The 17658-nt window shown below is 34.3% G+C and overlaps 2 protein-coding genes across 4 annotated transcripts; one reads left to right on the forward strand and one right to left on the reverse strand.

Annotated features, from left to right (window-relative positions):
• Nucleotides 1-216: 216 nt before the first annotated feature.
• LOC106335310 (cyclic pyranopterin monophosphate synthase, mitochondrial) lies at nucleotides 217-2793 on the reverse strand. 3 transcript variants are annotated; one of them, XM_013773799.1, is made up of 8 exons: nucleotides 2686-2790; nucleotides 2517-2593; nucleotides 1826-2368; nucleotides 1384-1551; nucleotides 1090-1281; nucleotides 925-993; nucleotides 728-823; nucleotides 233-503 (listed from the first exon to the last, which is right to left on the reverse strand). In XM_013773799.1, the coding sequence occupies exons 2-7, from the start codon at nucleotides 2580-2582 to the stop codon at nucleotides 740-742; spliced, it is 1122 nt and encodes a 373-aa protein (XP_013629253.1). In that variant the 5' UTR covers nucleotides 2583-2593; nucleotides 2686-2790; the 3' UTR covers nucleotides 233-503; nucleotides 728-739. The 3 variants fall into 3 exon arrangements, with proteins under 3 accessions (XP_013629252.1, XP_013629253.1, XP_013629251.1); XM_013773798.1 differs by having other exon boundaries at nucleotides 217-506; nucleotides 2517-2793; XM_013773797.1 differs by having other exon boundaries at nucleotides 238-503; nucleotides 2517-2793.
• A 3399-nt stretch (nucleotides 2794-6192) lies between these two features.
• On the forward strand, nucleotides 6193-15020 carry LOC106335770 (DNA repair protein RAD50). Its single transcript, XM_013774377.1, has 27 exons — nucleotides 6193-6466; nucleotides 6559-6645; nucleotides 6862-7029; nucleotides 7281-7456; nucleotides 8269-8383; nucleotides 8549-8777; nucleotides 8960-9138; nucleotides 9217-9387; nucleotides 9475-9579; nucleotides 9664-9771; nucleotides 9872-10083; nucleotides 10162-10254; nucleotides 10409-10536; nucleotides 10781-10895; nucleotides 11008-11137; nucleotides 11249-11458; nucleotides 11671-11879; nucleotides 11967-12168; nucleotides 12607-12776; nucleotides 12856-13180; nucleotides 13547-13672; nucleotides 13743-13795; nucleotides 13910-14060; nucleotides 14136-14198; nucleotides 14293-14426; nucleotides 14590-14718; nucleotides 14803-15020. The coding sequence occupies exons 1-27, from the start codon at nucleotides 6344-6346 to the stop codon at nucleotides 14840-14842; spliced, it is 3951 nt and encodes a 1316-aa protein (XP_013629831.1). The 5' UTR covers nucleotides 6193-6343; the 3' UTR covers nucleotides 14843-15020.
• The last annotated feature ends 2638 nt before the right edge of the window (nucleotides 15021-17658 follow it).

The following is a 17658-nucleotide window of genomic DNA, read 5'->3' on the forward strand; positions in this document are numbered from 1 at the left end:
ATTCTAGATGTGCCTTATATCTCTCCCCTCTCAAACCAATCCATACTAAAGACCACATCAGAGAATTTTACCTGACAGACCATTAACTCAGCTGATCATCACTGGAATGTTTCAGACGTTTCCCAAAGTACACAACTTGGTCTACAGCTGACAGTTCAGTCAGCGAATCACGGGAGTTGCACAATGTTTCATGCTATCTTCAAGTTCCAAATTATTGAACTAAAAAGTGTCTAAGCTTTTAAAACTGAAACAAACAAACATTGTACTTGCATAACAGTATCTTAGACTGATTGTAGAATAGTAAAGTAATGGGACTCGAAAAATTCACATAGAAAGTCTGAGTTCCTGTACAGTGTCTGTTACGTATGCATATACGAACATTGAGAAACTCATTCTGTATATTCTTGTTTTGCAAAAAGTTATGTCACAGAGTTGGAGCAGCAGCGAGATAGATTCATACAACATATGGAACTCAATGTTTCCTTGTAGTGAACTTCACCAACCTGCTAAGAGAAGAATAGCTCTATTTGAGTTGCAAAGGATCGAGAAGGACTGTTATTCAGACTTCTAAAATTTTTGAATCTAAACTTAAAGTGGCCAAAGTATACACAATATTTGAGTTACAAAGCCAATCAGATAGTCCATTGGTCCAAATGCTTGATTATTTATACACACTAGTTGATTGTGTCAGTTTGGTTAATGATAAACAATGCTTAAAGGAACTTACATTAGCTTCGTTTTAGCCACCAATGTGTATCATTGGTCTATTAGCTGTCTTGGCAATGTCAAGCATTCCAGCGTGTGCGGCTTTCTTCCTCTTCACCTGAAACCCCCATTGTGAAAAGATAATTATACCTCATACACAAAATCAATCTTTGACGAAAATAGAGGAAACATTTCATGATGAAGCCACTAAATACATACAGCAGCGCCTGTAATTTCCCTTAGCGTTTCGTCATCAGCACCAGACCGGATAGGATCTCTCAAACTAACCTGCTTACAAGAAAATGATTGTCAAGTTAGCAACCAAGAATCCTCATGTTTACAGCCATTTTGAATCAACAAGAATTGGGTTTTCGGTCACATTACCTCTGAAGGACCGAACAAGCATACTTTGAAGTTCCCATCTGCAAGTAACCTCAATCTATTGCAGCCAGAACAGAAGTGTTCTGTCATAGATGTGATGAAAGACACAGAACCGCAATGCCCATCGATGGTAAAGTTCTTAGCTGTTTCAGTAGGGTGATCTTGGACACGTTTTATACTCGGAAAGCGCTTTACCTATTACCATAACAACGCCAAAACCAGTCATGAAACTCTGCTCAAGAAAAGGTCAAAGAATCTCCAAAAAACAGCCAAACATTAAAGAGAAATCTACCTTACCACTTTATCCATCATTTCAGCATAAGACACAAGTTTCTTTACATTCCAAACATTTCCATCAAAGGGCATAAACTCTATGAACCGGACGTTGATAGGCTTATCTCTAGTCAGCTCCACAAAATCACAAATCTCATCATCATTCAATCCCCTCATGACAACACAGTTGACCTGCAAAGACAAACCATCTCTTGTGAACAAACACGAATTAACTTAGAAGAAAGCAGATAAACTTAAAAAGAGCAAAACAAATTGAGCCAAACACCCGTTTATACTTTGTTTATCGATTATGTGAATTAATAATTTTAAAAACCCTTAGACCCGTATTTATACTAGCCTCAAAAACCCGATATTCCTAAACATCCACCCAACTGGTGCATGGAGATTTAAGTCATTTTCCGAATCAACAATATCAAATATGGTTCTACTGCAATCAAAAACATACCTTCACAGGATTGTAACCAAGAGCAATAGCGGAATCAATAGACTGCATAACCCTCTCGTGCCCTTTACGTCTAGTCAGAAACTCAAACTTTGCAGGGACAAGAGTATCCAAACTGATGTTTATGGAATCAAGCCCACATTCTTTAAGCTTTGGCAGCTTCCTAGCAAGAGTGATGCCATTGGTAGTAATAGCCAGATTCTTCAACCCTTTTAAGCTAGACAACTGCATACAAATCTCTTCGATATCTTTCCTCACCGTAGGCTCGCCACCGGTCAGCCTAATCTTGTTAACCCCAGAAGAAACGAAGAGACCAGCCAACCTAACGATCTCGGACTGTGAGAGCAACTGAGGCTTAGGAGTAAGCTCCACGCCTTCAGAGGGCATGCAGTACTGACACCTGAGGTTACAACGCTCTGTCAAGGAGATTCTCAAGTAGGTGTGAAACCGACCAAATGAATCAACCAACATGTCTGAGACAGAGCTGTGTTTTGTCTGATCAACTTGAGCTGCATTGCTTGTAGTAGTAATGTTTTTCGACCCAGCCTGTTAAAGAAGCCCAAAGTGAGAAGAGACCACAATAAAAGCATTGTGAATCTCTCTAATGGCAAATCACATCACACACATACTAAAAGTCATATCAATATTCATCAGCTCTTACCAAAGTAAATAGGGGAAAAAATTGAAACTTTACCAAGAAAGAGTTCGAATTCGTGAAACCCATTTGCCGGGGGGTGAGTTTGGAAAGGCACCTCCTCATCGTTGTTAACACCGCAGAGAAACGATTGAGTGAGAATCGTGCTGAGGGTGTGAAGATAAAAACTTGATTGAAGTGAGAGAGAGAGGGGGATGAAAGAGGTGACCTTTGGGAGACGGAGGGGAGAGAGGTTCTTATTCTTATGGTGAAACCAAACAAAGTTGGATTCTTCTTCTTCTATGGTACAAAAAGGCTGGCGTTGAAAAAATGAAGACGGCACTTGCAGAGCAGAGAGGTTTGGATTAAAAAAACAGATAACTATTTCGTCTTTTCTGAGACATCTGCCGGTCGTGCCGGTGACCGGTTATCGGCAATCAAACCAACGAACGTTGATTTGGAAATTTGACTTGTAAAAGTTGGAAATTTTACTGGTAAAAACATTCCTTAATATTTGACCAAAAATAATTTGACCACAAAAACATTTCATTAGTATTCTTCCGATCTTTCAAATATATTAATTTTTAAAAATATTTAAGAACTTGATTATAATCAAATTTTAAATGCAATTACCAAAATAATTATTTTAAAAAATATTTTACGTAGTATCAAAAATATACATTAAACTATTTTTTATGTTATAAATAATTATTAGGATATTTATTCAAGATTGAGTTTGTATTTAGTAAGAGATTTGGGTTTCTGAAATTTTTTGGGTTTTTTGAGCATATGTTTGAATTTGGATTTAGCTAAGGTTAAACCAAAACTTAAAATACCATAAGACAAGATCTATGTAGATATTATGTCGGATCAGATTTATTTTTAATTGGATTAGATCGGTTCGGATTTTCGAGTTCAGTTTTTTTTCTCCACTCCTAATATATGGTGTGTCTCATCATCCATATTTCGCTTTAACTAAATAGATTCAATTTCTTATTTTTGGTAAAAAAATAAATATTCAATTTCGTCCATGAGCAAAAATAAGTTTTAAAAAATCCTTCAATGGCAAATTAGCTGATTGACTGTTTATCAAGAACAAAAGAGTCATACAAAATCATAAGCAAAGAAATTGACTTATTATATACGTGTACGTCGATATTGTTGTGTAGATTAGATTCCATCGTAAAAATTTGCAAGTTATGTCTATGGTTTTTCTCTTGATCCAAGTAATTTGTTTATTCTTTCGACTGTTTTTGCTTTTTTTCAGTACGTGAGAGTCGATATACTCAAAAAATTTAACTTTTTCAAAATATAATTATTCCAAAAAAAAAGAAACTCTTTAAAATTTAGGGGTGACTATTTCAAAAAAGCTCAGCAAAATTTAAATATTTCGAAAAAGCCCAGTACAATTTTAACTATTTCCAAAAATCTCTAGAAATGTTTTTATATTTCCACAAAGCCCCAAAAGTTTAATCTATTTCCGAAAAGGCCCAAAACTTTAGGGACTTTCTAATCGAACCCCAAAAATCATACTATATATTAATTGAGAATTAACTTTAGTGACTTTTGCTTACGTGTCGATCATAGATAAACTCTTACAAAATTGTTATAATTTGATTGGTCGATGATTTTTAATTTTTATTTATTTTATTTAGATATAAAAAGAAAGGTAAGTCTATAATCAATTAATATCACTTGCCAAATAATTTACATAATATTACAAATAATGATTTATGTTAACTAATTGGTTATAAAATACATAAAATAATAAACAACAAACTGTTTATATAAATTAATATAATGATTTTATATTCTTATTTAAAAGCATTATATTTTGTGTAAATTATCATAATAACTATTAATATCTTCTAAAGTTCATATTACATGCTTTATAAATCATCTATAAGAACATTTATCAAATTATTTATCTTGGCTTAATGTATATTTTAAATTATAAGAGTTTATATGTCATCTATGAGAGCTTATAAATTAATTTATAAAATTTATTTTAAAATCTCATTCTACTATCCTACTATATATTAATTGAGAAGTGACTTAAAAGAGGTTTTTTTATGTGTCGATCATATATGAAATCCTAAAAAAATTATTATAAATTGATTGGGCGATATTATTTAATATAGATCAATTTTTAATATTTTTAAAATACATAAAATAATAAACGACAAACAGTTCATATAAATCAATATAATGATTTTATATTCTTATTTAAAAGCATTATATTTTATATGAATTATCATAATAACTATTAACATCTTATAAAGTTCATATTATATGCATATTATATCATTTATAAATCATCTATAAAAACATTTATCAAATTATTTATCTAGGCTTATTGTATATTTTAAATTATCATAAGAGTTTGTTGATAAAAAAAAATTATCATAAGAGTTTGTAAGTCATCTATAAGAGCTTATAAATTAATTTATAAAATCATTTTTTAAATCTCATCCTACTACCCTACTATATATTAATCGAGAAGTCACTTAAAATATTTTTGATTTTGTGTCGATCATTTATGAAATCTTAAAATATTGTTATAAATTGATTGGTCGATAATTTTAATTTTAATTTATTTTATTTTAATTTTTATTTATTTTTATTTCATAAACAGTTAATATCACTTGCAAAAATCTACATAATATTACAAATAATTATTTATGGTAACTATTTGTTGAAACTATAGAAAGAATAATAATGTTTGATCAATTTTTTTTATATTTGTAAACTACATAAAATAATAAACAATGTTTTTTATTAAAATTGATATAATGATTTTATATTCTCATATAAAGCCTTATATTTGTATATAAATTATTATAATAACTATTAATGTCTAATAAAATTCATACAAGCTTTATAAATCATTTATAAAAACTATAAATACATTTATAAAATTATTTATCTTAGCTCATCATATGTTTTAAATTATGATAAGAAGTTTTAAGTCATTTGTACAAGCTTATAAATTAATTTATAAAATATATTTTGAAATATTATTTTATATTAAATAAGAAATCCCTTAATTAATTTTTTGTTAGGTGTCGATCATATAGATAGTCTGAAAAATAATATTATAATTTGATTTGTTAATGATTTTCAATTTGTTTTTATTTTATGAGTAAGAAAATAAGTTATAGAACCAGTTTTATTATTATCCAAACAACCTAAATATATTGCACAAAATTATTTATGGTAATTAAATATGTGATTTATTTTAGCAAAAAAAAAAGTGATTTATATAATTTATATAATGCTTCATAAAATAATTTTTAGGAATCAAGTATGTCTAAACTATAGAAAATATTTCAAAAGTTTCAATATATATTATATTCCTTCAAAACTTAAGTAATATTATTAAAACTGAATCATGAATATTATATATAACTAATTTTAGTAAAATTATCAATTCAAAATAGCAAAAAGTATTTAAAATAGACGTATTTATCCTTTTTTAAAAACAATTATTATTACAAAAATATTTAACAAAAAAACATATAATGATAAAAACATATTTTAATTTGAAAAATTATAATAAATATATTTTTACAAAACATTGGAACCCTCGAAATCGCGGGTATCCTTTACACCAGAAGTCCAAAATACAAAAACAGCACGATTGGAACATTAAACCGGTTCAATTTCTAAAGCGGCACAAACCGGCCTCTCCCGGTTTGACTCGTCGTCTTTCCCAATATACAGTTCTCCTCTCCCTCCTTTCTCCAATGTCGACGATTTTTTTTTACCGCAAAACCCTCGTCGTCGTCTCTGGGTTTAACCTGCGCGCGTCACCAAGTCTCTCTATAGCTTGATTATCCACTTCCGCGTTTTCTCTAATCAGCGAAACATTATCTGAAGGAGTAAAGATGAGTACAGTCGATAAGATGCTGATCAAGGGCATCAGAAGCTTCGACCCAGAAAATAAGAACGTCATCACTTTCTTCAGGCCTTTAACCCTAATCGTCGGTTCCAACGGCGCCGGAAAAACTGTAAAATCACTTAACCCCTCTCTCTCGCTTCACTTCACTTCCATTTCGTCTCTTTTGCTTGAAATTTTTTGGGTGATTTGTGATTTTCGCAGACGATTATAGAGTGCTTGAAGGTATCTTGTACTGGAGAGTTGCCTCCTAACGCGAGGTCTGGTCACAGCTTCATCCATGACCCTAAGGTTTGTTTCTATCAGCTTCTAGTTTACTAGGCCCTTTTTGTTGTCTCTGTTAATGATTTAATTAAGTGTACACAAGCTACAGTCTCTGCATGTTCAGTATTTTGATTTCTCCTTGAAGGGCCATGGAGGTTGTTGATTCGATTGGCTGGCTCCTTGTTAAATTTTGGGATATTTCATTGAAGGAAGATATTCTCTTTTTTTTTTTTCTGTTATCAGGTTGCTGGGGAAACGGAGACTAAGGCACAAATTAAGCTGCGGTTTAAGACAGCTGCAGGGAAGGATGTGGTATGTATAAGGTCATTTCAGTTGACGCAGAAGGCTTCGAAGATGGAGTACAAGGCAATTGAGAGTGTGCTTCAAACCATTAATCCTCACACTGGAGAGGTTACACATGATTCTTGATATCATCACTCTTTGATTTAGTTGTTTTTTTTTCTCGCTTCTTTGGCTACCGAGTTACTGTGCTAGCGTTGTCTATGTTGCCTAAAATGTTTTTTTTTTCTGCAATTAGAATGCAGAGCATAACTAGAGTTTCTTCTATTCTTTGTTTCATATGTCTCCATTCTGTGCGTGTTATCGTTCCATCAAAGATCATTTTTCTTACTAATTTCCCCGTTTACATTATTTGATTGCAGAAAGTATGTCTCAGCTACAGATGCGCTGACATGGATAGGGAGATACCAGCTTTGATGGGTGTGTCAAAAGCTATTTTAGAAAACGTCATATTTGTGCATCAAGATGAGTCTAATTGGCCACTGCAAGATCCTTCTACTTTGAAAAAGAAGTTTGATGATATTTTCTCAGCCACCAGGTATTTTTGGACTGAATGCATCACCTTATGTGTTTTTCTTTTATTCTTCTACCAAGTCTTGTTAAGTCATCTTCATGGATTCCTGGAAACACCTTATTGGTGCAGAACAACTTATGCTGACAAACGTGTGACTTGATTGTGGTTAGAGCCAGTATATTTTTTTTCCTGACTTATCTGTATATGGGAAAGGTGTAAGGGCATAGATAGATATCTTTGAGCAGTAGAAAAGGATGATTCTTCGTCTCTTCTATTGTTTTGGTGGGAGTTTTTTTTGGTGGAATCCTTGTGTTGATAACAGTTGTAGTTGGAAGATTACTCATCACAGAAGTGAGGCTATTTTCTTGGCCCTCCCTTTGTTACTTTAGAGTATTGTTGAATAGGGAAAGGAAAGAGAATGTTAATTTTTTATATTAAGAGTCTCAAGAGACCATTTAATTTCTTCTGATTTTAATTGGGTGTGTTTGATCGGCTTTTAGAAACGATTTATTTGTCCCAGTTTTATTGTATTGGTTTTGGTGTAAGGGCGTGTTCTGTACCATGCATACACTTTCTGTGACTGGTGTGGTAATTAGGAGAGGGTGACCATTGTTTGTTCTCCCTAGTGTTGTTTTATTCCTTTTCTTTCCTCCTCTACTTGAATTGTTTTATCCTTCCTAGACATCTAAGTAAGACTTTAGAAGACAACAATGCTATAGAGTTTGGCTATGAAGGATTTGCAAATTTACTTGTGATTGTTTGTGCTCATTTGCGTCGTATTTGTTGTGGAAGAACCCGCTTCCCAGAAATGTAACATGTAATTTAACATGAAACAGATACACGAAGGCGTTGGAGGTTATTAAGAAACTTCACAAAGATCAAGCTCAGGAGATAAAAACGTATAAGTTGAAGTTGGAAAATCTGCAGACGTTGAAAGATGCAGCTTATAAGGCATGCTGGATATTTACTTGTTTGACGTTATTTATTATTTTTGCTTTCTGTATCACTGGTCACTGATGCAGGTTGTTTTAGTTCTGAAAGTTGTTTAAGCCTCGTACTGTATACATGTGCTAAGATTCTGTGGGTTACTCTTATGACATGAAACTTCCTGTGCAGCTTCGTGAGAGCATTGCTCAAGATCAAGAAAGAACAGAGTCTTCAAAAGCTCAGATGTCGGAACTGGAAAGCAGCATTCAGAAAGTGGATGCTGAAGTTCATAATAAGGAAATGATGTTAAAAGATCTGAGAAAGCTACAGGACCAAGTTTCAAGAAAAACTGCCGAGAGAAGCACCTTATTTAAGGAACAGCAGAGACAGTATGCAGCATTACCCGAGGAAAATGAAGGTTTTCTCTTTTGCTATCTGATGTTAATACCTTTACTTTCTTTTAGGTGGTCATTGTCACAGTGGTTTGTCTTTTTGACAGATTGTGTCTTTATAGTTGTATGTATTTTGGAGAAGTATCTCGCATTTAGTTGTTTTTTCATGTAAACGAAATCTGTTGATGCTTGTTATATTGTTGTTCAGATACTATGGAAGAACTGAAAGAATGGAAAAGCAAGTTTGAAGAAAGAATTGCTCTTTTGGAGACCAAAATTCGAAAGATGGAGAGAGAGCTGGATGACACAGCAACTACAATTTCTTCTCTTCACAATGCAAAAACCAACTATATGCTGGAGATCAGCAAGCTACAAACAGAAGCTGAAGTAAATCTAACAAAGTTACTGACATAATCTTATGAGTTCTGTTCCATTTGTTTTAACCTTCTACCTTTTTAAACATAGGCTCATATGCTGCTGAAGAATGAAAGAGATGCTTCCATCCAGAATATTTTTTCCAATCACAATTTGGGAAATGTTCCGAGTACCCCTTTCAGTACTGATGTAGTTTTGAATCTCACAAATCGAATAAAATCAAGACTGGGTGAATTTGAGATGGACTTGCTGGATAAGAAGGTACTCATCCTTTGTTTTCTCCAGAGTCAGTTTTTGTATTTGACTTACATCTGTTGACATCCTTAGACATTCTGAATGTCATCTCAGAAATCAAATGAGACTGCTCTAAGTACGGCTTGGGATTGCTATATGGATGCTAGTGACCGTTGGAAAAGCATCGAAGCTCAGAAACGAGCTAAAGATGATATCAAGGTGTGGTTCACCAATTGGAATTCTAGCCAAATCCTGCAGTAACGAGCGCAATAACACATTTTCTTTTTACGTTGACTTATGCAGACAGGCATATCAAAACGCATAGAAGAGAAAGAAATTGAACGCGATTCATTTGAATTCGAGATATCCAATGTGGATGTTAAACAAATTGATGAACGAGAAAACCTAGTGGTGTTGCGTTCGTTCCCCTGATCTTTTTACATGATTTTGGCCTTGATGAGTTTGCCTTTGCTATCTTTGCCTTATTTTGCCATCATTTTCGTTTGCACAGCAAGTTGAGCTTGAGAGAAAGTCCAAACAAAACTCTGAAAGCGGATTTGAATCCAAAATAGAACAGAAACAGCATGAAATATACAGCATGGAGCATAAAATCAAGACTCTCAATCGAGAGAGAGACGTTATGGCTGGTGATGCTGAGGATAGAGTGAAATTGTCTTTGAAGAAGACGGAGCTGGAGAACCTCAAGAAGAAACACAAAAAGATGTGATCTCACTTACTAATGCTTTCCTCAGCTTTCCTTTTACCAGTTCATTATTTTGACTCTCTAGTGCTATTTACCAGAATCGATGAGTCCAAGGATAAAATTCGAGGGGTGCTGAAGGGGAGATTGCCACTTGAGAAGGATATGAAGAAGGAAATAGTTCAAGCTCTGAGGTCGTGCTTTCACTTAATTTATTGCTTGTTGTTATTCTTATTGAATGCTTTAGTAATAATTTACGGTCTTTTGATGAGGATCTGAAAAAGGGTTGGCTACTTTAGTGCTCAGAAGTTTTCACATTTACAAATTTCTTTGTATTTATTTGGCTAGGTCAGTTGAAAGGGAATATGATGACCTGAGCTTAAAATCCCGAGAAGCAGAAAAGGAGGTGAACATGTTGCAGATGAAGATTCAAGAAGTAGACAATAGCTTATCCAAGCATCACAAGGATACAGAATGTAAGCGTGGTGTATAGTTTACAGTTAGATATCTATTTTAAAGTTTTCTGACTAGCACTTTAAGTTGTTGATAAAATTCTCTTGACAACTTTGTTAGTTTTCACCGCTATTAATTGATTCTTTTTTTTACAATGTAACTGAAGTGACATATATAACTCAGATAAGAAGTACATCGTTGGCGGACAGTGAACTATTTGATAATAATACCTATGCACTCCATCTGACTTGTGTATCATTTATGCAGCAAGAAAGAGATACATTGAGTCCAAGCTTCAAGCCTTAAAACAGGAATCATTTACCATTGATGCTTATCCCAGATTGTTGGATTCGGCGAAGGACAAACGGGACTACCACAAAAGGTTTCTGGTTGAAAATTGCAGACTATTTTTACATAAGCCATGTCATGCTTTGCGTCAATATCAAGATATTTCCGTCTTGAATTCAAAGCATGTTTCTGGTCTGTGTTTGCAGCAAATACAACATGGCAACTGGTTTGCGCCAGATGTTTGAGCCATTTGAGCAGGTAGCCCGTGAACATCATTTTTGTCCTTGCTGCGAGCGCACTTTTTCAGCAGAAGAAGAGGATAACTTCGTTAAAAAGGTTACAAAATTTCCTCCCCTAGATCTTTCCTTTAAATTCATATTTTCATACTATATCTGCTTCTGAAATAACTGTTTGTATCTTCATTTGGTGAATGCTTTTCAACTACAGCAAAGGGCTAAGGCTTCAACCACGGGGGATCATGTCAAAGCATTAGCAGCAGAATCTTCAAACGCTGACTCTATCTTTCAGCAGCTGGATAAACTTCGCTCAGTTTTTGAAGAGTATACGAAACTAACTGATGAAATCATTCCTCTCGCTGAGAAATCTTTGCAAGAATTTACAGAAGAGCTGGAGCAGAAGTCTGAAGCCCTTGATGATGTGAGTTGGGGCACTCTAAAAATTTCCTTGGATATAACTGATTTGCAGCAGCAAAGTCAATTAGAGTCGTTAGAAATCTTACTGTCTGCTTGCTCTGTTTCTTCTCAATCATGCTGTGATGCAAATCAGCGATTTGCTCACATCTTCTCGCAAGCTGTAAATCGTAATTATTGTTCATATCTTCTCACATCATATATCATCAATATTTTCAGGTATTGGCAATCTCAGCGCAGATAAAATCTGAGAAGGAATCAGTTGAAGCACTGGTGCAGCCCCTGGAAAATGCTGATAGGCTTTTCCAGGAAATTGTATCCAACCAGAAGCAAATTGAAGATCTCGAATATAAACTTGATTTCAGGGGTCATGGTGTTAAAACTATGCAAGAAATCCAATCAGAATTAAGTAGCCTCCAAAGCACCAAGTAAGTAACATTTTTATTTTCCTTGGATATATCTGGGTTTAGCATGCACGAATTTTTCTATATTTTCCCTTATATACCCATGAACAGGGATAAATTGCACGATGAGCTGGAGAAATTAAGGGATGAACAGATTTACATGGAACGAGATATATCATGCCTCCAGGCCAGATGGCATGCACTAAGAGAGGAGAAGGCTAAGGCTGCCAATTTGTTACGCGACGTTACAAAGACAGAAGAAGACCTAGAGCGTTTAGCCGAGGAGAAAAGTCAACTTGACCTAGACGTTAAGGTGCGTCTTGTGCGATTTTTCTTTACATTGTCTTCCACTTGTCTTTCCGTGTGTCACTAGTATGATTTTATCAGACTACATTGTTCATTGGTGAATATTGAGGGTCTAATTTATTAAGTCCATGATCATATGAGAGTTCTCCGTGTGAGGATGAGATTAGTGAACCAGTTGTCCTTCTGATAAAATATGTTTGCTAGTAATACAATGCAATGGAACAATCTTTGTTCTGTAACCTTGCTGCATATAGATATGTAGAGGATACGTCAAACCATGGGTAGCAATAACTTACTCTCTAGTAGGTGGTAGTGTGCTTGTAAATGGTACATTTTGTGTATTTGAAAAGCTTCAAATATATACTGTTATGCATTCGTTGAAATGTGATCACATTAAGTTTAGAACCCTTAATGTAACACAATCTTCCATTTCATATATTTTCAGCATTTGACCGAAGCTGTGGGCCCTTTAGCCAAGGAAAAGGAGCAGTTACTGAGTGTTTACAATGATGTCAAAGTTAAACGTAATCAAGAGTATGAAGAACTGGCTGAGAAAAAGAGAAACTACCAACAAGAAGTTGAGGCATTGCTCAAGGCCAATTCTAAGATTAATGAGTATGTTCTGTTAACCAAAGGTTAATTCATTCTTGTCATGTATCATGTGTGCCAAATACGCTTACAGCTGCTTCACCAGGTATAATGATCTGAAGAAAGGAGAGCGGTTAAATGATATTCAAGAAAAGCAGCGGGCAGCTGAATCCCAGCTTCAGAGCTCTGAATCTAGAAGGAATGAAATTGTAGCTGAACTGAGCAAAAGTAAAGACTTGATGCGGAATCAAGATCAACTGAGACGAAATATAGAGGATAACTTGAACTACCGTACAACAAAAGCAGCAGTCGAGGTGCTTACGCGTGAGATTGAATCACTGGAAGAGCAAATCTTGAATTTTGGTGGGATACCCGCAGTTGAAGCTGAAATTGTAAAGATATTGCGGGAAAGAGAAAGACTTCTTTCAGAGGTACGCTGCTTCTTATATAATTATATTAGTCCCTCTTATTATAACACGTAAACTGAAAATGATTTTGGTGCCTGTGGTTGGTTAGCTAGTCATTTGTTGTCCCTGATGCTAAGTGTAAGATCTTCCATTTACTATATGTAACTACTAGGTGGTAGGTTTTTCTAAGTTTAACCTCGTTATAAGGCAGCCAAAGAATATTAAGTTAAGAGAAAGGTTTACTTATCATTAGTCGTCACTGTTAGGAATTGCGATGTGTGAATCATCCTGTGTTATTCCGGATTATGTAAAGATCAGTTATTAAAAAAAAAAGCTTCCATAACCTATTTTATTGTGCTTGAAGAATAATTTTTCCTTTTTTTCTTGTAGTTGAATCGGTGTCGTGGAACAGTGTCTGTTTATCAGAGCAGTATTTCAAAGAACAAAGTGGAGCTAAAACAGACACAATACAAGGACATAGATAAGCGGCACTTTGATCAACTGATCCAGCTAAAGGTAAGCCAGTGTCTTATTGATCTACGAATTCGACTCTATCTTCATAAACTAAACATTTCATTTTGGCCAGACAACTGAAATGGCAAATAAGGACTTGGATAGATACTACAATGCCCTTGACAAGTAAGCTGTTCTTGAGCCCTTATATAAGTTTGTGGCTAGTTGCTTTTCATTCTACACTTTCCATTTGCCAATCATCTAATCTGTAGTTTTAATGGATATATTGAATATTTACAGAGCACTAATGCGATTTCACACTATGAAAATGGAGGAAATAAATAAGATTATAAGGGAGCTGTGGCAGCAGACATACAGAGGTCAAGATATCGATTACATAAGAATACACTCAGATTCAGAGGGTGCAGGCACTCGCTCTTACAGCTACAAGGTACACTACATAATTGAAAGCATGTTTTTACCATCTGATCACCATTAACATTGTGGTACACTATTGTTTTTTCAGGTTCTTATGCAGACTGGTGATACAGAACTTGAAATGAGAGGAAGATGCAGTGCTGGTCAAAAGGCGAGTTGCTCTAAAATGGCTCTTGTAGAAGCATCGTTTCAAAATTCGCATAAGCACCTTCTTTAACCCAGCTGGTCATTTTCTTCCCCTGCAGGTTCTTGCTTCATTGATAATAAGGTTGGCTTTAGCCGAGACATTTTGCCTAAACTGTGGAATATTAGCACTTGATGAGCCAACTACAAACTTGGACGGTCCGAATTCAGAATCTCTTGCAGGAGCTCTTCTTAGGTAAGAATCATTATCTATAGCCGTAAATAGTTATGATAATGACACACATGGGTACATGTAATCGCCCTTACATCAAAATTTAACCATGTAAACGCTGGATCACATTATAAGACCACGGATCGATCTTTAACATTGGATGTTGTTATGTCACTCCATTTTACAGGATCATGGAAGACAGAAAGGGCCAAGAGAATTTCCAACTCATAGTCATTACCCACGACGAACGCTTTGCTCAAATGATTGGCCAACGGCAACATGCTGAAAAATATTACCGGATCGCCAAAGATGATATGTAAGCAAAACGCTTTTGCTTGCACATTCTCATCTATTCTTTATATTCTTGATCTTAAACTTCGACAACTCGTGATCTTCTCAGGCAACACAGCATAATTGAGACCCAAGAGATCTTTGATTGATACAGCCGTTGCTCGTCCCCTGTTATCCAACATAACAGCACTAGTCACTCATCTTTTTTAAGCTATAGGTAGCTTTCTTGGGTATGTTAATTACAACTCTACATATGGTTTTTTGTTTAGATGTGTGCAAAATTTTCAATTAAATTAAATAATCGTAGTTAAGTTATTCTAAAGATAAATGCAACATTCTAAATGGTTTGATCGTTTTGATTCTCCAACAAGTCTTTTGTCTTTCTTTATGAACGTGAAAACATCATTACAAACCTGCGATTAACCCATTGTTAATAGCTTCATATAATACACCGTTTGGTCTTTAAGTTTAAAACACTTTATTTTTTTAGGTTTAAGAGGATTAAAAAATTGTAAACAAGAGTGTTTAAAAAAAAGGTGTTCCAAATAGAGGATTAAAAATTGGACTAAACCCAAAATCAGAGAATTTTTTTATTTGATTAATTTATGTGTTTTGGATTAAAAAAAATTTTCAATCACTATTATAATACTATTTTTCTCATATTAAAATAGTGTGGAAATTTATAGTTCACACCAAATGTGGAAAATTGTGACCAAAAATTACAGAAATCTATAATATAATAGGCGAGTCTCATTTTTAAAAAGTGTGAAAAAAATGTTAAGCATGTGGTTCGAATCCAGGTTATTAAGATATAAACACCAACATTTATACCACTAAACTAAATGATACTTTGTACATTGATGGCCGAAACTAATATATATATTTATGAAGGTCGGAAACCTTTGTTTCTTCGGTTTTCTCTGTGGGCCGGACCTACAAGTGTATTATGAGTTTCATTTTTAAATGAGGTTCATCACGTTATATGAAAAAAACAACAATTATAGTTTTTCCATATTGTAAATTGTCTTCGTTTAACATGAGTTAGAGTTTTTTTCATCATTGTCTTAGACAAGTCTGAGTTACAGAGTTGCGCTGTGTGTCTGTTCGTAATCTATTTTTTCACCGGTGAACTCTTCATCTCCCTATCTTAAATCGCTTGATCTTAAATGTTCCTGATTTGTAACCTTTCTGTAAACCATATATATATGATTCTCATCTTTAATTAACCCAATTTGCATCTCCACAAAACTCATTGATTCTTCTTAACTTTAGCGATCTTCTAGAGAATATCTTTCTGCCTCTCCAGTTCCTCAATCCGGCGTTCCCAGCATCCGTCACTCAACCTTCGAATCTCTCCGTGTTGGTCGTAGTAGTCAGAGCATAGCCTCTAACCTCCTCGCTTATGAGATTCCCTGAACTTCAAGAAAGACGGTGAGTTTATGGGAATCACGATTCTTTTCCTTGATGAAAAGGTAAGTTAATCTTCGATTTATCACACTTATTTAATATAATTATTTTTAATTGATTTCCTGATTCTTTGCTAAATAATATTATTCGCAGATTCCGTGATTCATGGGTTTATTCCCTCCGGACGTGCTAATCATTACATGTCATCTTTGTAAGCCGGTTTCATTGTGAAAGTTGATCGTTTTGAGGTTGCTAGGTGCTCAAGCATGTACAAGATAATTGATCATCCATTCCTCATTCGTTTCATCTCACCAACTATTATTGATGAAGTCATCACGGGTGCTCTTGAGATCCATCTCCAATCATAATTAAACTGTTTGACAATTTTTAAGTGATTGCGAACACAAACCTAGAACTTCCAGGTATATTATCATATTGCATCTGTGTTTATAATATGTTTCGTTATCATAACTGATATTTAAACTCGCAGATGTGGTTGGGCAAATCCGTTCTGTCCAAGGTTCTGACCTTAGCAAAGAAACAACTCGAGTCCTTATCCGTCTCCTCATTGATCCGTAAGAAACAATCAACACACAATTCCCTTTATATTATTATCTATATTGTGCTAACATCAATAATCAAAAATATTTTCTACCCAAATTCTGTGATCGTCTATTTATCTCTCTTACTTATCAAACTAATTTTATACAAACCTTTATTTTACAGCTTAAAAGAAACCACAACAACCCAAACAATCAAAACACCAAAAACTAGAATTCCAAAAAAGACGAATCATTAATGATCACCTCTCTTTTTTGTCTAATCTTAGAAATAAACATCAAAACAAATATACCAAACCAATCACCTCAACTAAATCGCAACGACACATACATCGAGTCAGCTAAACAAATACAAACTACACGGCCAGCTATTTAACAATTTACAAACTTACTTTCGCAACGACACATACATCGAGTCAGCTAAACAAATACAAACTACACGGCCAGCTATTTAACAATTTACAAACTTACTTTCGCAACGAAGATGACAACCAAGATCAGTGAAATTACCTAAACAAAAAAGCAGAGTAAGTTATGAACTCTGATAAATACAATTAACAATGATTTTTGTTTACATATTTACCCATCAAATAAAAGGTAAACAAACACAGCCACAACAAGAGATACAAGAGACAATCCCGACAGATACAAAGGCGGCAACAACAGCTCCACATGCTCACTGCTCTTGTTTTTTAAAAATAACTTCCATGACCAATGTCAACAGGCCAATGCTATTGTCTTGTTATGAGAAATACATAAATTCGTTTAAAATTCATTAAAGCCCAAATATTCAGAACTGTCACTCATTTTATAGTTATTTATACAAGTCTTTATGTATATGTTTTAAAGGTCCGGTAAGAGCTACAAGTTTAAAAATAAAATAAAAACATATAACAAACATAATAAGAAAAATAAAAATTATTGCTTAATACACACAACTTACACGACTAAACTGGAGAAAAAATATCCAGAAATAAAAGGTACTGTAATTTATGTAT

This window comes from Brassica oleracea, chromosome C3, assembly GCF_000695525.1.
Source record: "Brassica oleracea var. oleracea cultivar TO1000 chromosome C3, BOL, whole genome shotgun sequence".
Classification (NCBI taxonomy): domain Eukaryota; kingdom Viridiplantae; phylum Streptophyta; class Magnoliopsida; order Brassicales; family Brassicaceae; genus Brassica; species Brassica oleracea.